The following is a 24,493-nucleotide window of genomic DNA, read 5'->3' as shown; positions in this document are numbered from 1 at the left end:
ATTCTAGATTTGGTTAATTTTATCTTCCTGGTGTTAACACATTTCTCTGCTTTTCCACCTTCCCCCCTCATATAAATAACTGATAGTTAGATCTAGAGTCTTGATTAGATTCAGGTTTTTAACTTTCATGGAGGCTTAGAATACTTCATAGGTAGCACTATTTATTCCTCTTGTATCATGCCTGGAGGAACATATTTGGTTGTCTCACTATTAGTGATATGTTAAGATTATCAGTGGATGTAATGTTGTCAGCCTGATCTACCTGTTACAAAATTCCCCATCAGCCTTTTACCTGGGAATTTAGGACTGTTTTAAACATGGAGGATATATAGGTGGAGAGGTGTAAAAAACACAAAGAGGTCTAGTGCTTTGCATATTTATTACTGTTCTGCCTCGTTTATAGAGTTGAGGTGAGGAATATTCAAATAAGTTTATTTTTTATTTTTTGTATATTAACTGTAGGTTATTTTATTTTTATTGAAGTATAATTGATTTATAATATTGTTAGTTTCAGGTGTACAGCAGCGTGATTCAGTTATACATATATATATTTTTTTTTTCAGATTCTTTTCCGTTGTAGGTTATTACAGGATGTTGAATATAGTTCCTCGTGCTATACAGTAAATCCTTGTTGTTTATCTATTTTATATATCATAGTGTGTATCTGTTAATCCCATAATCCTAATTTACCCCCCCTTCCCCTTTGGTAACCATAAGTTTGTTTTCTATGTCTATGAGTCTGTTTCTGTTTTGTAAATAAATTCATTTGTATTATTTTTCCACATATAAGTGATATATAATATTTGTCTTTCTCTGTCTGACCTACTTCACTTAGTGTGATATTTTTTAGGTCCATCCATGATGCTGCAAATGGCAATACTTCAGTCTTTATGACTGAGTAATATTCCATCGTATATATATACACCACATCTTTATCCATTTATCTATGGATGGACACTTCAGTTGCTTCCATGTCTTGGCTATTATAAATAGTGCTGCTATGAACATTGGGGTACATGACTCTTTTTAAATTAGTTTTTGTCTTTTCCAGATATACGCCCAGGAGTGGGACAGCTGGATCATATGGTAGCTCTAGTTTTAGTTTTTTAAGGAACCTCCACACTGTTTCCCATAGTGGCTGCACCAATTTACATTCCCATCAACAGTTGTAGGAGGGTTTCCTTTTCTCCACACCCAGAATCAAGTAAGTTTAAAAGACAACCACGAACCAAGTGTTTTAAACAGCAGTGGCTTAAATATGGTCTAAATAGTAAAGTGCACAGGGAACTCTGCTCAATACTCTGTAATAACATAAATGGGAAAAGAATTTGAAAAAGAACAGATACATGCATATGTATAACTGAATCACTTTGCTGTACACCTGAAACTAACATTGTTAATCAACTCTACTCCAATACAAAATAAAAATTTAAAAAAATAGTAAAATAATAATAAGTATGTCAAAGCCACTCCAGGTACTGAAAAGCACAGTAAATTGAGGAGTCAGAAAACCCTAGTTTCTTCCATTTATTTGACAAACCATTAAAGACCCAATATGTGCTTGGACCCTGTAGATTCCTAAGTGAGTAGTAAAAATTTGCTATGCAGAAAGGGTCTGTCTTATTGGAATCTTCCTCTCACTTGGGAGGTGGAGCTCACTTGGCTTTGTTTCGAATGAGTCTGAATTAAAAACTTGCAAAGAGACTGAAATCCAATATATAAGAATGTAGTCACTTCATTTAAAAATAATAATTGGTTACTGTGGGAGGCTGCTAGGCACCAATATTATTATAAAAAGTAATAAAGGGAAAATATAAGGCATTTAACCTGCCTTTCCACACAATCTGTATTCCAGCGTAACCAAAGAGTTGAGGAAAAAACAGAAATATAAAACATACCAGTTAGATCATCTAAAAATTTCTGATTAACATTTTTGTTTTGCTTACCTCAGCGGGACTCTTGGGGAAGGGATGTCAAAGGGATTAAGGAGAAAGGCAGCACTTGGCGGACTCAAAAACACTCTTCGGGGCTAAGACCACATTCTGGCTTCAGAAAACTCAAGCAGAGCTGACAGTTCTTTCCGGGTCTGCGTCTCACAAGCCCGAGATGAGCTGCACGGCACAAGACCCAGCTCTCCCTCGCTGCCGGTAGCGTTAGGCGGGCTCGGCCTCCAGTCTGTCTGGGGCAACGCTTCCTTTCCGATCCCCGCGGCCGCAGCTCTAGTCCCCCCACCGCCCAGCCACAAAGCAAAAGTGCGGAAGGCGGGTGTAGCAGCCGGCCACACCCCAGACCGCCGGGAAACCCTGGGCCCGCGGGCCCGCGCCCGGCCACTTCGGGCCACTTCCGGCCACGGGAGCGGGGGAGGGGGGCGGGGGCCGGCGTGCGGGGGCGGGGCCGACTGCGGCGCGCGGGTCAGACGAGCGGCGCGCGGCTCCCCCTGCCGGCGGCGTGGGGTCAGGCCTCCGCGCTGGCCCGCCTTCCCACGACGCCCTTCGGCCCCGCCGTGTGAGCCCGCGTAGCGCACCGGGCTCCCGCCACCAGTTTTGTTCTGAATTCACAATTTCTCCTGGCCCTCAGAGCAAATTAAAATTTTTTTTTATTTCTATTTTTTGGGGGAATGGAGGAGTTAGAGAAAGAGGATAAAAAAGACTTCGAGTGCGAGGCGGAGATGGAGGAAGGTGCCCAGGCCCCAGACTGGGACAGTGATGAAACGGTGATCGAGGCATCAGTGACGGAGAGCGACGAGGAAGAAGAGTTGCCCTGGAGAAGGTGACCGCCGTTGGGCCTGGGTTCTGGCGGCGGGTGGCCCTCTGAGGGTTGAGGAGAAGTTGTTACCAGCCGAACGTCTGCGTGCGGGCGGGAGTCGGGCCTTGTGGGGCAGCCAGGCCTGAGCTCAGAATTTCGTAGATAAAGAAGACCGCAACTGCCCCCCAGCCCTTCCCCAACTTAGGACCGAATGAGCTGTATAGCAGGTGGCTTTCTGACATTTTTAAAAAGCCTTCTTTCTTAGCCTGGGGCTTTTTTGCGTAGGCAAAACAGTCTTCGGCCTAAACCCCTCAAGTGCATTTTGCTTCCAGCGACTCGTAGCTCAGGTCCAGGAGACGGGTAGTATACTTTCTCTCAGGAAGAGAATGTGTGACGGGGGAACTGGTTACTACCAAACTGGAAACAGATAGTTTTATAAGAATCAAGAGAAGATGGTAGTTCCGTTCATCAAAACATATGTAGTTCCCCGTGCTGGACACAGGGAGAAGATAAAAGAGATGAGGCCACTGACTGAGAAACCTACAGGCCAGGAAAGACGTAAACAGATCATTTCAATGTAATGTGAGAAGTCAGGGTAGGAAGGATGCCCGGGCTGGTTTAGGAGCCCAGAGGGATGCTTACCTCAACCTGGGTGGTCATCAGAGTTTGCCAGGGTTGACTTCTGGGTAGAGGCTCGAAGGTGGGTAGGAATTTGTCAGATGAAGGAGAGGAGGTTTTCAGGAACTGCGTGCATGGGTAAAGGTGTAGTGGTGGGACATAGCATTGTGTTACGTGTGTTGGAATGTGCAAACAGTTGGGTGTTACTGAAGTGTTAAATGGTGAGATGGGTGTGGTGAAAGATGAGCCTGGAGAGGAAGGTACAGTAAGGTCACGTGAGGCCTCTTATAGCCTGTGTGTGTCCTGGTAGGGAGCTTGTAAGATGTTAAGTGGAGGAGCAGCATAATCAGATTTTCATTCACTCGGGCAAGCCCTAGACTAGGGCTTTGGAAATTTTTTATTTTTATTTTTTTGCGGTTCGCGGGCCTCTCACTGTCGTGGCCTCTCCCGTTGCGGAGCACAGGCTCCGGACGCGCAGGCCCAGCGGCCATGGCTCACGGGCCCAGCCGCTCCGCAGCATGTGGGATCCTCCCAGACTGGGGCACGAACCCATGTTCCCTGCATCGGCAGGCGGACTCTCAACCACTGTGCCACCAGGGAAGCCCGGGCTTTGCAAATTTTAATGAAAGTTATGAATTTCTTATAAATCACTTCAGAATCCTGTTACAAGGTGGATTCCAACTCAGGAGTTCTAGGCTGGGGTTTGAGATTCTGCATTTCTAGCAAGCGTCCAGGTTAAAGTTGGTACTATTAGATCAGGGATCACCTTTTGCAAAGCAAGGCTATAGGGGTTAGCTGTGGGATCAAAGTAGTAACAGACTGGGATGATGAGAGCTCAACTAGGCAGAAACAGTGGGAATAGAGGGAAAAGGACAAATCTGAGAAGTCTTTAGAAAGTAAATTTGGCCGCAGATGGTGATGGATGAGATTTGGAGGATGAGGGCAGGGCAGCAGTAAAGGGTGATATCCAGATTTTTGGCCCTTTTATACATAGAAACAGTAGTATTTGCTCTTATTGGTGTACAGGGACCATTTTGACTGGTACCTGGAGTCTTATAACAACCACTACACTCAAGATCCAGAACAGTTCTGTTATGCCAAAAAAACAAAAAAAACTCCTTCGTGCTGCCCTGTCCCTTGTAGTCAAGCCCCTCCCTCCCCATTTAAATCACTATTTCCATTTGTGTGATATATCATCTTTTTTAATCTGTCTGCTTTCATTTCCCCCACTGTCTTTCATTTTCAGCAGTTTGATTATGATGTTTCTGGTAATGATTTTAGTTGTGTTTTTCCTGTTTGGGGTTCACTGCTTCTCAAATCTATAAACATATCTTTCACCAAACTTCGGAAGTTTTCTCTCATGATTTCTTCATATATATTTTTATGTACCAATCTTTTTCTCCTCTCTTTCTGGGGTTTTAAATGACATGAATGGTAGACCTTTTGATAGTGTCCAGATCCTTGAGGCTCTAATAATTTTTTTCGATTTTTTCTCTCTTAGTTCTTCAGACTGTATAATTTCTATTGCTTTATCTTAAGATTCACTTAGTTTTTCCTGTCTCATCTCCATTCTGTTGTTGAGACCATCCAGTGAATTTTTAATTTCAGATATTATAATTATATCTCCTAAATTTTCCATCAGATTCTCTTTTACAGTTTTTATTTCTCTGTTGAGAACTTCATTGTTTTCATCCATTGATAAATGTTCACCTTTATGTAATAGAGACTTGTTATAATAGCTGCTTTAAGGTCTTTGTCTTGTAATTCCAACATCTGGGCTTGGGAGGTTGGGGCATTGGCATCTGTTAGTTTTTCTCTCAAGAATTAGTCAGATTTTCCTTTCCTTTGCATGTTGAGTAATTCTGGATTATATCCTGTATATTTTGAATGTTATGTTTTGGACTCTTGTTCCTGTTAAAATCCTCTAGAGGGAGTTGATTTTTGTTTGTTGTAACAGGCAGTCAATCTGATTAGGTTCTGACTGCATGTTCTGTTTTTGCCTTCTGTGGGTGGTGGTTACATCAGTCCAATTTTCAAAGCCTTTACTATTTGAGTAAAGCCTTTACTTTACTGTTTGAGTCTGTCTGACTTATGTACCACTCAGGGATTAATCTGGATTTGGACAGTAGTTAATATCATAGTTCAGTTCTCTAAGCCTTTGTTACACTTTTCTGAATCTGCTCTGCATGTGGACAGCTCAGGGTTGAGCCTCACACTTAGGTTGGATCATATACAGAAGTAGGTGATTCCCCTTCCTGCTCTCTTTTCTCCAGGATTCTCATGCACCCTTTCCTCCCCATGCCCACATGTTGATTCGTATGACCAGAAAGATGGATTTCTTTCAGTGTTAGCCTTCTCGCTGTAGAGTAGTTCCCTGCAGTTGGGGCCACCTTCAGGGCAAAGTGAAAGAAAAAGAGAAGAAAATAAAAGAGGTTTTTTTCATACTCTTGGGAGTATGGTTCCTCTAGTAGGAGAGAGACAGGTTTTCTCTTGAGTTTTAAGTGCCCAAGCTACCATGATTGGTAGCAGTATAGCTCTGAAGCTAAAGAGAGAAAACAAGAAAACTCAGGCACATTCCCCTCACACCTTCCGGCATTCAGGGATCCCTTTCCCTAGTTCTCTGGATAAAGGTAGGAGAGGTTTCTTCTGGAGTTTTTGCTGTCTGTGTCCACTGTATACTTCCAGGTTTAGGCCTAGGATCAAAGCTGGAGACAAAAAAAAGAAAAAAGGAGCAAAAAACAAAACAAAAAAACCAAGCAAACCATGAGACTCACCTACTCCAGAGTTGTTATTTAGATTTCAATTTCAGTCCCTAGTTTACCTGCTATTGTTTACTTTTCAGATTGCTCAGGTAGCTTTTAAAAAAATTTCTACCAGAGTTTTTATTTGTTTTTTTTATAGATGGCACTTTTTTAAAAATATTTATTTATTTATTTATTTGGTAGCACTGGGTTTTAGTTGCAGCAGACAGGCTCCTTAGTTGCGGCTCGCGGGCTCCTCACTTGTGGCAGGCGAGCTCCTTAGTGGCAGGTGGGCTCCTTAGTTGCAACTCACTGGCTCCTTAGTTGCAGTACACAGGCTCCTTAGTTGTGGCATGCGAACTCTTAGTTGTGGCATGCATGTGGGATCTAGTTCCCTGACCAGGGATCAAACCCAGGCCCCCTGCACTGGGAGCATGGAGTCTTAACCACTGCGCCACCAGGGAAGTCCCATCTGCCAGAGTTTTTAGTTGTAATGAGTGGGGAACTAGGCTATAGATGGCTTACTCTATCTTGACTGACCAATCTTTTTTTTCCCCCTAATTCATTTTTAAATGCTTCTCTGCAGTGCCATAGAAACATCATTCTTTCAGATCTCATAGCTCAAGGTTAAAAATTAGTGTTCTTTTTTTTTTTTTTTTTGCCATACGCGGGCCTCTCACTGTTGTGGCCTCTCCCGTTGCGGAGCACAGGCTCCGGACGCACAGGCTCAGCGGCCATGGCTCACGGGCCCAGCTGCTCCGCGGCATGTGGGACCTTCCAGGACCAGGGCACGAACCCATGTCCCCTGCCTCGGCAGGCGGACTCTCAACCACTGCGCCACCAGGGAAGCCCTAATGTTCTTTTTATTGGTATGGAAATACAAAATCTAAGCATTGCTGGAGCTGAATACCATTGCTTCCCTCCCGCCCATCTTCTTTGCTTACTTATATGCAGTTTACTCTGTTTTTCATGCACAAGCTCTCAACTTTGACTGGAATGAGGAGCACAGGTCCTAGTAGAGCAGAGACCCCCAACAGGCAAAATGTTATACATAAATAATCCTTAAATGTTGCAGCTATTAAGGTGCTTTTGCTAAAATCTGAGAAGGGGTTTGATGACCACTGGGATTAGATAAAGCAAGGCTTTCAAAGAATGAGGATGGCAGGTGTTAACTGTGCCTGAAAAGTACTCTGAGGACCTGGACTTGGTCCTAGCCCTCTTGAAACTGTAAAATGCATCCAGTCCCTTTTTTGGCTTGGTAAGTGTTGCTACTAATCTGTAAGAATTTAGGTTGCTGGTTAGTGAGGTTTTTTGCTTGTGATTTGTTTACTAAGAGGCAGGATTCATTTTTCTTATATGTGCCCTGGGAACCTTTTACCAATCCTTAATTTCTGTCCCAGCCTCCCGTAAATGTGAACTGCTCAATAACATTAAGGGATATATTGCAAACTAATCCTGTTCAATACATTTAAACAGAACCACCTTATAAGATAGCTCATTATTACCTGGATTTAGGTATATGTTCAGGTCAAATCATGTCCTCTGAACATTATAAGTGCATATAGTAAAAGGCTAATTGAACATAATTACCCTGCAAGATGAGTGTTAATTCTTTCCCTTAAGATAGACTAGCACTATTTTCATGTGAATTGTCTAGATGGAAAATGCCTGTTTTAAAGGATACAGTTGCAGAAGGGAAAAATAGCAAAATACAAGGAGACAAAGAATTAATAATCACATTAAATTAGCTAAAGAAAGCAACATTTTTGGTCAGGATATATGGCAAATAAGGGCTCCTCCGATGATTAAAACAGAATGGTGCCAAGTACTATTCTTAAAACTGGTAAACGGAGAGCAGAGAAGAGACAGAGAAAGATTAGCTTCAGTAGTGGGCATCAGTCCCCCGTGGCCAGCAGTCACTCTCTGCAGCTGACGCATGGCCATTGGCCTGCCCACACCCCTCTTGTGCCACAGAACAAAGGACTTCATCCTTTCCCCACAGAGGATAGACAGAGCAGTGGGGTTGGCCAGGTACCATATGACACACACGTTTAAACAGAACGAAGGAGTACACACTGAGTCTAAACAGGGAAAGGGATTCCCATACAAGGTGGTAAGTCCAGTACAGGCTGGGAGGACTCTATCTTTTAGTAAGAAGGTGTGCCAGACCCAAGGCCTAGCAGGGGTTGAAAGACTGTATGCACAAGACTGCCTTTCTCAGCACATTCTTTGTTATCTCCTGTAGGAAGTACACACATTGCCTCCCCAAATTGAACTCGAATCAGATCAAACCTCTATATATAATAACCAGTTTACAGGAAATATGCAGGACAGAGGAACATGTTAAATGACATGCAGTCTTCAAATCCAAAATGTGGGAAACTCTATAGGAAAAACAACTCAGTTTCTTCAACAAATAAATTGTAAGGGGCAGGGAAGGGGATAACTTATAGATTTTAAAAGAGACTTAAGAGACATACAACCAAATGCAATATGTGCATCTTGTTTGGAGCCTGATATGAACAAAACAACTGTAAAAAGAGACAGGGAAATCTGACTACAATCTGTTTATTAGTTTACGTTGCTGTATAACAGCTTACTCCAAAACTTACTAGCATCTTAAAACAATAAACATACTTTGTAGTTTCTGTGGTTCAGGAATCCAGGAGTGGCTTAACTGGATCATCAGCTTCAAGGACTCAGAAGGCTGCTGCATTCATCTCAAGCCTTCATGAGAAAGATCTTCTTCCCAAATGGTGGCTGTAAGATTCAGTTCCTTCTCTGGCTATTGAACTGAGTCCTTAGTTCCTCTTTGACTGTTGACTGGGGGCCTCCCTTAGTTTCTTGCTACATAGGCTTCTGCAAATGGCTTTCACAACATGGCAAGCTGGCTTCCATGAGAGGGAAGAAGCAAGAGAATAAGAGAGTAAGATGGAAGCCACTATCTTTTCGTAACCTAATCTCAGAAGGAACATCTCAACCTATTTGCTCTATTTTGTTCGTTAGAAGAGTCACTGGATCCAGTCCGTACTCAGGGATAAATACCATATACAAGGGCATAAATACCAGGAGCCATTATAGAGGCTGCTTACTACAGACTGTAAATGTAATAATATTAAGGAATTATTGACTTTTTTTTAGGTATGAAATTTTGGCTGTTTTTTTAAAGGTGTGATTATTACGGTTACATTTGAAGAGTCCTTATATTTTAAAGTTGAATACTGAAATATTTCCAGATGAAGTGGAATAAGATGTCCAGGATTTGCTTTAAAAATAATCCAGTGGGAGACTCGCAGCAGGTAGAGAGGATGGCAGAGGGATCATAGAGGACGCAAGATCGGCTGTGTACTGATAATTGTTGCACCTAGACGATGAGTATACTGTTGTCTCTGTTATTTGTTGATGTTTGTAATTTTCCATAAAAAAAGTAAAAAGCAAAATGAATAAGTAAATAAACCAAAAAACCCCTAGTTCCAAATCATATATTTATGCCTTAGTACATTGTTACATTCCTGGATTCTGGCAAGATTTTAAAACTTTTTTTTTTATTGTGGTAAGATATATATAACATAGAATTTATCATTTTAACCATTTTTAAGTGTATAATTCAATGGCATTAAGTATATTCACATTGTTGTACAACTATCACTACTAGTTATCTCCAGAATTTTTTCATCTTCCCAGGCTGACACTCTGTGTACCCTTTAAATAATAGCTCCCCATTCTTTCATGCCTTCAGCCTCTGGCAACTACCATTCTACTTTCTATGAATCTGACTCCTCTAGATACCTCATGTAAGTGGAATTATATCACTTTTGTTCTTTTGTGTCTGGCTTATTTCACTTAGCATGATATTTCTAAGGTCTATCCATGTTGTAGCATGTATCAGTAGTTCCTTCATTTTTAAGGCTGAAAAATATTCCACTGTATGTCTGTACCACATTTTGTTTATCCACTCATCTGTCGATGGATACTTGTCAATTCCACCTTTTAGCTATTGTGAATAATGTTTCTATGAACATGGGTGTACAAGTTAGGTCCCTGCTTTCAGTTATTTTGTGTACATACCCAGAAATGGAATTACTGGATCAAATGGTAGTTCTATGTCTAATTTTTGAGGAACCACCAAACTGTTTTTCACAGTGTCTGTACCATTTTACATTTCCAGTAGAATGTACAAGAGTTCCAGTTCCTCTATATCCTTGCCACACTTGTTATTTTCTGTTTTTTGTTTTGTTTTTTGGTTGGTGTGAAGTGGTATCTCATTGTGGTTTTGATTTACGTTTCCCTAATGTTTAGTATTGTTGAGCATCTTTTCATGTACTTACTGACTATTTGTATATTCTCTTTGGAGAAATGTCTATTCAAGTCCTTTGCCTGTTTTTTCATTCTTTAAAGGTTTTTTAAGCAGAAGAAATAAACACTTAGGTCTGCCTAGTAGCATACTCACCATGCTATATCATTGCTATTTGTATCCCTCGCCAGATTTGAAGCTTCTTGAGACCAAGAACTGTCTTCTCTTTTTACCTTGGTGCTGCCAAGAGCATAGTAAGAAGTGAATCCAAAGGTTAAAGTTCTGTAATTGTATGTTCTGAAAATATACACTCAGATTTAACCCTGGGATTTTAATCTTAAATTCTCTGTGGTGGGCTTCCCTGGTGGCGCAGTGGTTGAGAGTCCACCTGCCAATGCAGGGTACACGGGTTTGTGCCCCGGTCCGGGAAGATCCCACATGCTGCGGAGCGGCTGGGCCCATGAGCCATGGCCACTGAGCCTGCGCGTCCGGAGCCTGTGCTCCGTAACGGGAGAGGCCACAATAGTGAGAGACCCGCGTACCGCAAAAAAAAAAAAAAAAATTCTCTGTGGTATAGAGAAAGGTGAAGGAAAAAACCCAACATCACTGGTCCTTCAGATAATCTCCTCATTTCACTTCTGTTCAAAAACTATATTGATATTTGTCCCTTACTCCAAAATATCCAAAAATAACAATATTTATAAAAATGAACAGGACCATATGAATGTCTTTATTTTTCATCTTGGATAAGTTTTAAATTAAAGGCTACATTTCTGAAAAAAATGCTTTGATATAGAATATTAATAGTGGTGTAACTAAGAATTTTAACAAATTAATTATAATTTTTATGAGTAGTTTACATTGAACCATGTTAAAAGTTTATCCACTTAATCATTTTGCAGTATATGCAATATATCATCATATTGTACACCTTAAACTTGCATAATGTTGTATGTCAATTGTATTTCGATAAAGCTGGAAAAAATTTTCTAAAAGATGACAGTTGATTTGTTAGTCTTTGTTTAGGAAACATCATAACATCTGTACCTTCTTTTCTTATGTTTGAAAGGTTGATCTTTAATCAAGACACATCTCTTAGATCTAAGTTCAGTCTCCATCCTGCTATAAGTAGAACATGCAAAGGTGAGAAATAATTCTTTTCTCTAAGTAGTTCCTTTAATTTTCCAAGTATTATTATTCCATTAACTTCTTTTATATTTAGTATTATTCTTTAACTTTACACGGAGTTAGTTTCTTACAGGCATCTGTAATAGACCTTAAAATCTGTTATTTTATAAGGATAGCAATGGGGATTGTAACTTCTGGAAGATGTTTATGACTCTTAGAGAGGGCTTCCGAGTTGTGGAAGTGGCACTCGAATAACAATTCTCCCCCCAAAATCTCCTGCTTAACCCTGAACTTTCCTATTTGCAAAAGTAAATAATACTTTTTAATAATCAGTCTGGTTCTTTCTGACTAAAATTAAGGTACAAATATCCTTGGTATATATATATATATATATATATATATATATATATATATATATATTTTTTTTTTTTTTTTTTTTTTTTTTTTTTTTTTTTTCTGTATGCGGGCCTCTCACTGTTGTGGCCTCCCCTGTTGCAGAGCACAGGCTCCGGACGCGCAGGCTCAGCGGCCATGGCTCACGGGCCCAGCCGCTCCGCGGCACGTGGGATCCTCCCGGACCGGGGCACAAACCCGCGTCCCCTGCATCAGCAGGCGGACTCCCAACCACTGCGCCACCAGGGAAGCCCGGTATATATATTTTTAAAAAGAGCCTTTCACTTACAAATTCTCCAAACCTCCTAAGTCCACTTCTAGATCAATTTAAGCACTTCTGGAAAAATCTATCACTAATTGTTACAGTTCAGAAACATCAAATCTGCAGTAGCTGTTCAAATTGTAGGTTATTTCCTTTTATGATTTCTTCCTGTGAGCCATTTTTTTTTTTTTTTCTTTTTGCGGTATGCGGGCCTCTCACTGTTGTGGCCTCTCCCGTTGCGGAGCACAGGCTCCGGATGCGCAGGCCCAGCGGCCATGGCTCACGGGCCCAGCCGCTCCGCGGCATATGGGATCCTCCCAGACCAGGGCACGAACCCGTATCCCCTGCATCGGCAGGCGGACTCTTAACCACTGCGCCACCAGGGAGGCCCTGTGAGCCATTTTTTATTGGAGGATGTCTGGAAATAGGTGTAGAATGGAAGGAAAATCTCCTAAACATTATGAAAATCTTCTTTTGTGTATACACTTGTCCCTTGGTATCGATGGAGGATTGATTCCAGGAACCCCTGTTTACACCCAGATCCTCAGATTCTCAAGTCCCCTAGCTGGCCCTCCCCATCTGTGGATTGCACATCCACAAATTCCACCAGCTGCAGATTGTAAACATAGTACATGATATGGTCTGCGGTTGGTGGAATCTGTGGACGCCATACCCATGGATATGGAGGGCCAAATGTATGTCTATTAAAAAAAATCCTCGTTTAAGTGGATCTGCATAGTTCAAGCCCACTGTAGTTCACAAAGTCTTCAGTGTACTTCCTCTCACCTGATACCCCGGTGGCAAATTACAGTTTCATCTTGGAGTAGTTTTTCCTACATTTAATCAGAAGGGATAGTGTGTAATATTGGTCTCCAGAATGTGTTCTTATGATATATGAAATGACACTAGGAAGAAGTTAGAGATCTGTTTCAATATTCCAACCAAGTTTTTTCCCTTCCCTTCCCTTCCCTTCCCTTCCGCAAATGGATAGACCTTAATTATTTTTGCTAATTTTTAAAAGTATAAAATATTTTTTAAATGTAAAATTATATAATGTAGAAAGTGAAAGATCCCATCCTCTTCTCTTCCCTGTAATTCCACTCCCAACAATTGGCAGTGTTTAGTATTTGTGTTTCTTTCTAGACTTTTGCATACCAATACATGTATATTTTTTCATAATTAGTATTGCACTACATGTATTATTTCTTTGTTATATTGATCTACCTCAGCCTGTTAAATTGCTACTTTTATTCCATTGTATGAATGTACCGTTATATAATGATTTGATTATGTTTGATGTTTCTCAGTATTATATCTTTGTCTACTTTTCTGATGATTTCCTTAGAGTAACTAGCTAAAGTTAGATTTGCTTTAAAGGATGAGCACATGTCAGACCTTGACATATATTGCCCCCTAATATAGATGACTTTTTCCCTCTAGATCCAACACAGGACATATACAATCTTTGCCAAACTGGTGAATAAAACATATCTGATTATTTTAATTTGCATTTTTGAAGAATACCAAGGCTAGGCATATTTTAATATCGACCATTTATAGTTTTTGTGTGTGTGTGAATTGCCTTAATGTCTCTTAATCTCATTTTATTGTTAATTTATTAGAGCATTTTATATATTAAAGGTAGCAAAACTTTGTCTTATGTACATTGTAAATAGTTTTACCCAGTTTCCTAGTTATTATTTAATGTTATTCATGATATATTTTGTAGTACAGAAATTAAAAATTTTTATATAGTAAAATCTGTCAGTCTTTTCTTTAAATGTTTCTTTTTTCAAACTTAGAAATATTTTACCTATCTCAAGACCATAAAAATATTTTCTTTATCTTTTTTTCCATTTATTATATTTATTGTTTTTACTTTTATGTCTTTAATATTTTTAGAATAATTTAGCATATAGAGGGTAGGTAGGGTAGGTCTCTAACTTCATTTTTTTCAAATGATTAACTAATTGCCCCAGTATTATTTATTGAATATCATCTTGTTGCCACTGTTTAAAATACCATTATTGTTATATATTAAATTCCCAAATATATTATAGGTCTGTTTCCCACTTTTTGCTTTGTTTCACTGATATATTTGATTATTTCTACTTCTGTGCCATCACTACATTATTTTATCCACCTTAGATTTTAGTACATTTCTGTATCTTGGAGGGAACATATTCTCCTACACCCAGTAGTTGGCTGCAGCATACATCCTAAGCTTCTTTGGTACAAACAGCAGGCTCTTTGGTACAAATAGTATGAGACTTCAGCTACTGTGAGCTTCCAGCTTACCCTCCTTCATATTTTGTCTGTGGGATTTGCTCTGAGCTAGGTGGTTTTCTGGGATTCTGATGGAAGAATTCCATATACTGGTTACTTCTGAGGGAGCCCCGCCTTTTCCTATGATGAGTGACAAGCTGCTAACCAGGGTTTGGTTTCCCTTTAATCCATTCCCATCTTCTATATTTTTTATTTTATATATTTTTTAATTTTATATTTCCTTTTTCCCATTGCTGCTTCAGATTTTTTTTAAAAACTAATTTCTTTGGATTCTTTTTGGGAACTAGGAAGGGAAGAAAAGTTAAATATGGGCTAAATTTGCCATCTTGAAAATTCTGACTCTTCTTGAATAATATATTAGCATTATGAGTTTTAAAAAATGACTTAAAATGAAAAAAGAAAGTGTTCTTTCTAGCAGGGTTTAAGTCTGTACAATTTTCTTTATATATCCTTTGCATTCATTCATCCTGGGACAAAGAAATATCAAGTATTATTTCATTCAGTGTTGTGTATACGTTTCTTCTTAAATTTAAAAACCTTGACACATAAAAGTGGCAGTTAGGAAATTATGATTTACAAAATGATTTTTAAATTTTATTTATTTATTTTTGGCTGCGTTGGGTCTCTTTCTGTGCGCAGACCTTCTCTAGTTGCGGCTAGCAGGGGCTACTCTTGCGGTGCGCGAGCTTCTCTTTGTCGTGGCTTCTCTTGTTGCAGAGCACGGGCTCTAGGTGTGCGGGCTTCAGTAGTTGTGGCATGCGGGCTCTGGAGCGCAGGCTCAGTAGTTGTGGCGCACGGGCTTAGTTGCTCTGCGGCATGTGGGATCCTCCCAGACCAGGGCTCGAACCTGTGTCCCCTGCATTGGCAGGCGGATTCTTAACCACTGCACCACCACCAGGGAAGTCCTGTACATGATGATTTTTAATGACATTTTGCAGTGTTTATAAAATCCTTGGGTCATTGTTAAAGCAGAGCAATAAAACTATTGCAAATGATTTATGATTATATTTCATTCTAGGCACACCTCCAGAGATTCAACTTGGATTCAAACTTGGAGAGGATCCACAAGAGCAAATGAATAAAAATCAGATGATGCCTATTCCTAGTGAGGGTGCAGTCTTACAGGTATGTAGTATATTGATTAAATACATACTTATTAAAAATTGGTAATGCTGTTTGAAATAGGGGCAAATTACTAATGATTAATTCTATTTGTCTATTATTTTATTTCTTTCTTTTCTTACTCAGTTTTTTCCCTTTTCTTCGCCAGTCATTCTGTTTCTTCGCTGCAACTTCAGTAAAAGCCAAATGTTTTAAGCCCTCTTTCCTTTATTTATTTCTCTTTCTGGTAGAGTTGTGGAATTGAGAAGGTTAAAATAGGCTAAAATAGGATATAATAATTACAGTTTCATCTCCATTGTGTGTCAGAGGTCACCTTAAATTTGTGAAAAAGATACTAGTCTGTGTAGTATAATTTGAGATATGGGCCACTGAAAGACCCTTCTATTCGTGTGTGTGTGTGTGTGTGTGAGTGAGTGCATGTGTGTGGGCACACACTTAGAAACACAAATTTTCACTTGTTTCTTTTGCAGTTACCACAGGGAAAGGTAAGGGATGATTCATTTAGCACCTTGGCATAAATAAGTTAGCTAGCCAGAGATAACTACAGAGTCTTAAGGAATAGAACGGAGAATACATGTATTTTAATAGCAGAAACTGACAGCAGTTCCAAAGAGTGACCATGCGGGTTTATTTAATATTGTACCTCGGAAGGTGTATCACTTGAATTATATCTAGTCAAGAGTAAAATTCAAAACGAAATATTTTTTTAAAGCTGAGATGTCCATATTTAGCTTCTAATAATTTGTTGCAATATCATTTTTGTAACTTCTGATTTAAGAAAAAGAATTTTTTCCCTTTAGCTTCAGCAACTGTGAAATGGGAAATAAAAATTAACTTTTTTCAATTTATCTGAGAAACATTTACCATGTGAATATTGTACCAGGCTCTAGATTGTACCTCAGAATGGTGATTTTGAGAGCTTGGTTACCAAACTTATTTGGATAGTGTTTACTTAAAAAATTGCACAACGTGAGAGTTACGAGGTAAGTTTTATTTGGGGCAAAATGAGCACTGCAGCCCGGGAGACAGCGTTTCAGATAACTCTGAGAAACTGCTCTGAGGAGGTGAGGGGAGGAGCCAGGATAAATTAGGAGTTTTGCAACAAAGGGCAGGTAGTCGGGACGTCAAAAGATTGTTAATGAAAGAAAACCAAATATCTCAAGTTAAGGAATTTAGAGCTTTTCTGTGTATGGGAAGATGCAAGAGTCTGGGCTCCTTGAAATCATTCCTTTGATGTGAACCTCAGCTCACTGGGGCCGGTATCCTGTATTTTCACATACTGAGTTTCCTCAGGGCTCACCACAGGGAGTGGCTGCAGTCTGATGGCTGCTAGATGGCAGGTATTCTTTTCAGCCCTGAGTTTCCTCAGGGCTCACCAGCTCACGTTGGATGGTGGCAATCATTGATGACTGTGACATCCTTTGTTTATCGATATGGCAGGAAATACTCCATTTATAAATATTCCATCTATCAGTAGCTTTTTAAAAATATAGACTCTCAGATCCGTATTTGAGTAGAACCTAGGACTGTCCATTTTTCAAAAGCCTCCCAAGTAATTGCTGATGATCAGCTGTTGGAACAGTTGCCATAGAGGACTTGAAGAGTTAATGATGTATCTTTCAAAGATTTTTCATGAGTTTGTAACTCAGCCATCTGCTGGTTATGGGCTTGTTGTAAAATTAAGATAAGAAGGATAAATGAAATACTTGATATTTGTCCCTCTTTTTTGCCTTCATGGGAATTCATTGGTAGTAAAATAGATACCTCCTTTAACTTTCCACTGCCCCCCTCCATCGTTTTTGTTTACAGTAAGAGACCATGTTACCAAAGTGTTAAACATCTGTAGCAAATTTTAATTGATATTAGTTTTTAAATTGACAGATGCTGCTCTCACAGTTTTTAATTTTATTCCTTGAAAATAAGCCTTCAGAAATTTAACTGTATGAGGAAAATTGATTTTGTCAAATAAATAGAGAGACCAGAAAAGGTGCTTTCCCAGAGTTATTTAAAGAAAAAAATGTATATTGTTTTACAACTTCAACCTGATTTTAAGTAAATTCTAAATAAATCAGTTACTAAACAGATTTCTAAATAAATTTTCCTTAAAACTCAGATATAATATTGATATTCAACTTGAAAACAAACTGTTTTAGAAATGATGAGATTGGGATTGACACATATACACTACTATGTATAAAATAGACAACTAATGAGAACCTACTGTTTAGCACAGGGAGCGCTACTCAATGATCTGTGGTGTCCTAAATGGGAAAGAAATCTTAAAAAGAGTGGATATATGTATATGTATAACTGATTCAGTTTACTGTACAGCAAAAACTAACACAACATTGTAAAGCAACTACACTGCAATAAAATTTTTTTTTAAATGATGGAACATTTCAAGTAAGGGCAAACTATGAAGAAATAGAGGATCTTTGGTTTGACACGCACTATGCTAATTTTTTTTTTTTTTTTTTTTTTTTTGTGGTACGTGGACCTCTCACTGTTGTGGCCTCTCCCGTTGCAGAGCACAGGCTCCAGATGCGCAGGCTCAGCGGCCATGGCTCACGGGCCCAGCCGCTCCACGGCATGTGGGTTCTTCCCGGACCGGGGCACAAACCCGTGTCCCCTGCATCGGCAGGCGGACTCCCAATCACTGTGCCACCAGGGAAGCCCCACTATGTTAATTTCTAAAAACATAGGGAGCAGTCTTTTAAAATATTTCATACTCATCATTTTTATTGGGTCTTGCAATACCTTTTCTTGTTCTTTATAGGTGCTATGGCAAGCAGTTTTTAAACTTTACATAGAAATTTTAATAATTTTGTTTGGAGAGTTTAGTAGTATGTATGGAGAGATAATTGGAGACATTACTATCAAAATTAGGAGGTATGATAGTTAATTTTATATGTCAACTTGTCTGGGCCATCAGGTGCCCAGATAGTTGGTCAAACATTATTCTGGGAATTTCTTTGAGGATGTTTTTGAATGACATTAACGTTTAAATCAGTGGATTTGGGTAAATCAGATTGCCCTCCATAATGTGGGTGGGCCTCATCCAACCAATTGAAGGCCTATATAGAACAAAAAGACCAGCTTCCCTGAGCAAGAGATAATTATCCAGCAGATGGCCTTTGAACTTTATATATACCATCAGCTTTCTTGGGTCTTGGGCCTGATGGCCCACAGTGCAGATCTGGACTTGCCAGTTTCCATAGTTACATGATCCAGCTCCTTAGAATAAATCTCTTTCTATGTATAAACATATCCTGTTAGTTCTGTTTCTCTGGAGAACCCTGACTAATACAGCAGGCATCATTGATCTTACTATAATCGTTTTTGCATACTGGAAAATACTTGTTTGACAGGGAATAATGATTAATTCAATCTTGTGATTATTACCATCAGGCTGCTTCTTCCATCTTCTGCTCTCTGAAATGCTGTCTAAGAGGTATGAATCCAGGTTGAATTCACTTTCCCTCTCCATTAAGCAGCTTCCACCTTCCACCCTTATCCATATGTAGTGGTAAAATCAGTTAAAATGAACATTTAAGAGAACCTTGAAAGAGAAACGAACAAGCACAGGCTTGTTTGACAACTGTGTAACGGAAGGATCATGGTTGGCAAGACCAGAGCTCATGGAGAGATTATGTATATATATACTGCAGGGTCTTTTTTCTTTTTTAATTTATTTTATTGAAGTACAGTTGATTTACAATGTTGTTAATTTGTGCTGTACAGCAAAGTGATTCAGTTATATATATATATATATATATGTATATACACACACGCACACACATATTATTTTTCATATTCTTTTCCATTATGGTTTATGACAGGATATTGAATATAGTTCCCTGTGCTATATAGTAGGACCTTGTTGTTTATCCATTCTATATGTAGTAATTTGCATCCTGCAGGGTCTTTTTAAGCCCCAGTAGGCAGGTAATATTCTCTCTTACTAGCTACCTCTCTGATTCATGAATAACTGGACCACTCACATTCAGGGTGAGTTTTCAAAACTTAGGGAACCCCTTGACTCTACTATGCTGATCATTAATGTCATTGATATCCTTTTCCTGACTGTAACCCATCCTGACCTGCTTTAATTCTTAGGGACCTAGAATTGCTGTCTCTGCCCAGAGTTGCAATTGCTTAGGAATATTTGGGGAAGGAATGGATGAAAACAGGTCTTTGGCACCTGACTCAGCCAGAGTAAAGATATTTCTCATTTAGTGGTTAAATAACTTTGTGTTTAAGTTGTATTTAGATACTACTCAGTGGAGTTTTAAATGATCATTTTAGCATTTACTAACACTGAAGCAATGTAGAGTTGGTACCATATGTCCAGATCAAACTCTCTAAAAGACAATCATGTGGATATTTGGAAATAATAAAAAATATTTGTATAGATAACCAAATTTGGCTACCTCAGTCTGAGAGAAAGATATTTTAAGCAAACGTTATCAATAATTCATCAAGATCACTAAAATGCTGAATATCAGGAATGTGTATTTATTCTCTTCTGCGGAAAGTGAGGATAGTTTGTGTGAGACATCTCATGCCTCATGGAGAGCCAAGGTTGGTCAGGCTGATCAGGTTGGCCAGGCTTCCATTTCTCTCCCAGTAATCCATGATTCAGTTGAAGAAAATGATCTCAGATAGTAGAGTATTGTTTTTTTTTTTTTTTTTTTTTTTTTTTTTTTTTTCGGTATGCGGGCCTCTCACCTCTGCGGCCTCCCCCGTTGCGGAGCACAGGCTCCGGACGCGCAGGCTCCGGACGCGCAGGCTCAGCGGCCATGGCTCACGGGCCCAGCCGCTCCGCGGCATATGGGATCCTCCCAGACCGGGGCACGAACCCGTATCCCCTGCATCGGCAGGCGGACTCTCAACCACTTGCGCCACCAGGGAGGCCCTAGAGTATTGTTTTTTGGTTAAGGATATATAAACAGATTTGCTCCTTTCCCAGATCCTCTAAATTAATACAATTAACTTAAACCTTCTTTCACCTCTCACACCCCACCCCCAACAGATTTTTTTTTTTTTAAATATGTGGTCTTATTTATTTATTTATTTATTTATATTTTTGGCTGTGTTGGGTCTTCGTTTCTGTGTGAGGGCTTTCTCTAGTTGCGGCAAGTGGGGGCCACTCTTCATCACAGTGCGTGGGCCTCTCACTATTGCGGCCTCTCTTGTTGCAGAGCACAGGCTCCAGACACGCAGGCTCAGTAGTTGTGGCTCACGGGCCTAGTTGCTCCACGGCATGTGGGATCTTCCCAGACCAGGGCTCGAACCCGTGTCCCCTGCATTGGCAGGCAGATTCTCAACCACTGCGCCACCAGGAAAGTCCCTAGATTTACTTCTTGAAATTCCTTCTTCACTCTGAACCTCTGAGCTTTTTGTAAAGTCTGCTTAGGAAGTATGTATATGTGGAACCAATGTGATAACCTTGAGCACTATAAGGATGCACTATCAATAAATAACAATGAACATTATTAATTGGAGAGGATTTAAGTTCTCAAATTACTTTGTGTTTTCTTGTTATTATGGCTGTTTCAGTGATCAAAAAATGCTTGGAAGTTCAGGCTAATGACTTTACATATTTTCAGAAAGCTTTATTATTGATCATAGAAACAAACATAGAGGGTCCCCCAAAGAGAGATCTTTTTGTAAAGATCTTTGATACTAATAAGATATTTAAGGTAAGAATTCCTTTTAAAGCGATGAAAGCCAGTGTGCTGTGAAATCTTAAAATGGAAACATTTTATCAGAACATTTTAATCTTTTTTGAAAGGGACACAACAACTTCAGATTTTCTGGCATGACTTGAGAATTAGGCAGAACCCATTAAGCACTTAATGCTGTAACAAGAAGGTTGTATGATTTTTGGCCCTCAGGAGAAATATTAGAACTCAGAACCTGACAAGAGTGGCTCATCAGAACCATTATGGATTAATGAACTAAGAAAAGGGAAATACTAGGAATAAAAAGAAGGAACACTCCCTTTCTCTTTACCTAAGTTCCACAAATTCTTTTACAGAAAGAAATTAAAACAAAATACTAAGAATAAGAGCCAAAACTATAAAACTCTTAGAAGAAAACATAGGGGAAAGTATCATGACATTCAATTTGGCAATGATTTCTTGGCTATGAAACCATAAGCAACAAAATAAAAAATAGATAAGGTAGACTTCATGAAAATTAAAAACCTATGTGCATCAAAGGACACTATCAACAAAGTGAAAAGATAACTCAAAGAAAGGGAGAAAATATTATTTGTAAATCATATATCTGATAAAGGATTGATACACAGAGTATATGGAGACTCTTATAACTCAACAACAACAAACAACTGATTAAAAAATGGGCAAAAGACGTAAATCGACATTTAGTAAAGAAGATGTAGGGAATTCCCTGGTGGTCCAGTGGTTAGGACTTGGCACTTTCACTGCTGGGACCCAGGTTCGATCCTTTGTTGGGGAACTAAAATCCCACAAGCCACGCAGCGTGGCCAAAAAAAAGACATACAAATGGCTAATAAGCATATGAAAAGATACTCAGCATCTTTAACCATTATGGAAATGCACATCAGAACCATGATGAGATACCATCTCACACTCATCAGGATGGCTATTACCAAAACAAAATAACAAGTATTGATGAGAATATGGAAAAATTGGAATTCTTGCTCATTGCTGGTGGGAAATGTAGAATGAAATGGTACAGCTGCTATGGAAAATGGTATGGTGATCCCTCAAAAAATTAAACATATAATTACCATATGATCCAGAAATTCCATTTCTGGTTGTATATCCAAAATAAGTGAAAGCAGGGACTCGAAAATATATTTGTACACCCACACTCATAGACGCGTTATTCACAATAGCCAAAAGGTGGAAACAACCCAGGTGTCCATTAATAGATGAGTAGATAAATCAAATGTGGTACATACATACAATGGAATATTATTTAGCCTGAGAAAGGAAAGAAATGCTGATACATGGTACAACAAGGATGAACCTTAAAGACATCATTACTAAGTGAAATAAGCCAGTCACGAAAGGACAAATATTGTATGATTCCTTTTATATGAGGCACTTAGAGTAGTCAAAACAGAGACAGAAAATAGAATCATGGATGCCAGGGGTTGGGAGAGGAGTAAATAGGGAGTTAGTGTTTAAATAGGTATGGACTTTCAGTTAGAGAAAATGAAAAAGTTCTGGAAATGGATGTTGGTGTTGATTGTACATCAGTGGGAATGTACATAATGCCACAGAACTTTAAATGGTCAAAACGGTAAATTTTATGTTATATATATTTTACCACAATAAAAAAAAGATACTAAGAAAGAATAACATATCTTAAATGTTAAATTTTTAGCTTGTTGCATTAGCTTAGTACTCCTCAGTTGGAAAAAACTACTGTTTTTTCTTTCTAGCAACCTCAAGATGAAATGGAACAAATTGAAGCTCCGTTACAGTAAGTATAATGATTTTTGGCATTATTATATTATAGATATTTTTTGTCACTTTACACATATAAAATAAGTGTTCTTTTTCTTAAGAGTTTTAGAGTTATTGTATATTTTTGAATAATTGCCCTTTAGCAGCATAAATATATGTTATTTTACAAACATTGTAGATAAGTTTCATTTCATGAGAAAGACTGAATCAGATTAAGTTGATTCTCTAATATTACTTAAAAAGCAAATTTATAGCATAGCATGAGGGAAGAATTTGTAGAGCTTATTGACATTAGACTTTCATAGAACTATTATACTTAAAGAGACCTTATCCTTTCAATTTTTTTTAAAACAATGGTTCTCAAAGTAAAGCCTGTGGACCCCCGGGGAGTCCCTGAGGCTCTTTCCAGAGGATCTGTGAGGTTAAAACTATTTTCATAATAATGCTAACACATTATTTGCCTATTTCATGGTATTGACATTTGCACTTACAGTGCTAAAGCAAATGGTGGATAAAAAGTTGGAGCCTTAGTAGGCATCAGGGCAGTGGCACCAAATAGGACTAGTAGTCACCGTATTTTTTCACAGCCATGTACTAGTGGTTTAAAAAAAAAAAAAGAAGGCCAGTTGTACTTAGTGCATTTGATGAAGCAGAAAAGTTATTAGTTTTATTAAATTTCTACCCTTGAATATATATCTTTTTACACTTCTGTGTAAAGTGTGATAGTTGTCTTAAGAAGAGCACTTCTGCACTTGTTTGAGTTATAAGATTTGTAAAAAAAAAAAAAAAACTAGCTTCACCTTTTTTTTTTAACTTGGAAGAATAACTGACAAACTGGTTATTCACAGTGTAGTATATGGCAGACATTTTCTTGAACTTTCTGGTAAGATCAGTGGAAATATTTACAAAGGTGACCTTTTTGAGATTTTTATGATGAAATAGATCAATATAGGGAAGACCTGCATAACTCAGCAAATCAGTATTTTCTGAAAGACCAATGCATAATGTCACAGCATCACCCACAGACAAGTAAAAGATCCATTCAAAGTGCAGCGTAGACCAATGTAAAAGTTCATTGATGTTGTTTCAATTTTCACATTTCCAGTAACCTTTAAGGAAATTATTGCTTTTAGAGTTTTGGTATGTTATCTAAAAAGAATATGCACTATTATCCAAAAAGGCTGCTAAAGTACTCGTTCCTTTTCCAACTGCATATCTGTATGAGGCCAGATTTTTGTAATATACTTCAAATAAAAAAATATACCACAAAAAATTGAATGTGTTGTAGCAGTTCAGATGGCAGCTGTCTTGCATTAAGCCATACATTAAAGAGATTTTTTAAAATGTGAAACAGTGCCACTTTCTCACTAAATTTTTTTTCATTTTGGAAAATGCAAAAATGTTTCATAACAATATAATAATATATTGGATTATTACGGTT

General features: G+C 38.7%; 2 protein-coding genes across 2 annotated transcripts in view; one reads left to right on the top strand and one right to left on the bottom strand.

Annotated features, from left to right (window-relative positions):
* HMGCR (3-hydroxy-3-methylglutaryl-CoA reductase) overlaps positions 1-2,311 on the bottom strand; it is a 60,865-nt gene extending 58,554 nt beyond the window's left edge. The window contains exon 1 of the mRNA XM_060093054.1: positions 1,947-2,311. The gene's annotated coding sequence lies outside the window, so the exon portion shown is untranslated. The remainder of the gene's footprint in view (positions 1-1,946) is intronic.
* A 195-nt stretch (positions 2,312-2,506) lies between these two features.
* ANKRD31 (ankyrin repeat domain 31) overlaps positions 2,507-24,493 on the top strand; it is a 145,749-nt gene continuing 123,762 nt past the window's right edge. Inside the window, 4 exon segments of the mRNA XM_060091756.1 lie at positions 2,507-2,769; positions 11,468-11,541; positions 15,486-15,592; positions 23,028-23,068. Of these exon segments, the coding sequence (XP_059947739.1) occupies positions 2,618-2,769; positions 11,468-11,541; positions 15,486-15,592; positions 23,028-23,068 (374 nt within the window). The 5' untranslated portion in view covers positions 2,507-2,617.

This window comes from Mesoplodon densirostris, chromosome 3 (genome assembly GCF_025265405.1).
Source record: "Mesoplodon densirostris isolate mMesDen1 chromosome 3, mMesDen1 primary haplotype, whole genome shotgun sequence".
NCBI lineage: Eukaryota > Metazoa > Chordata > Mammalia > Artiodactyla > Ziphiidae > Mesoplodon > Mesoplodon densirostris.
Note: the sequence above shows the minus strand (reverse complement) of the source record. Positions and strands in the feature narration are given on the sequence as shown.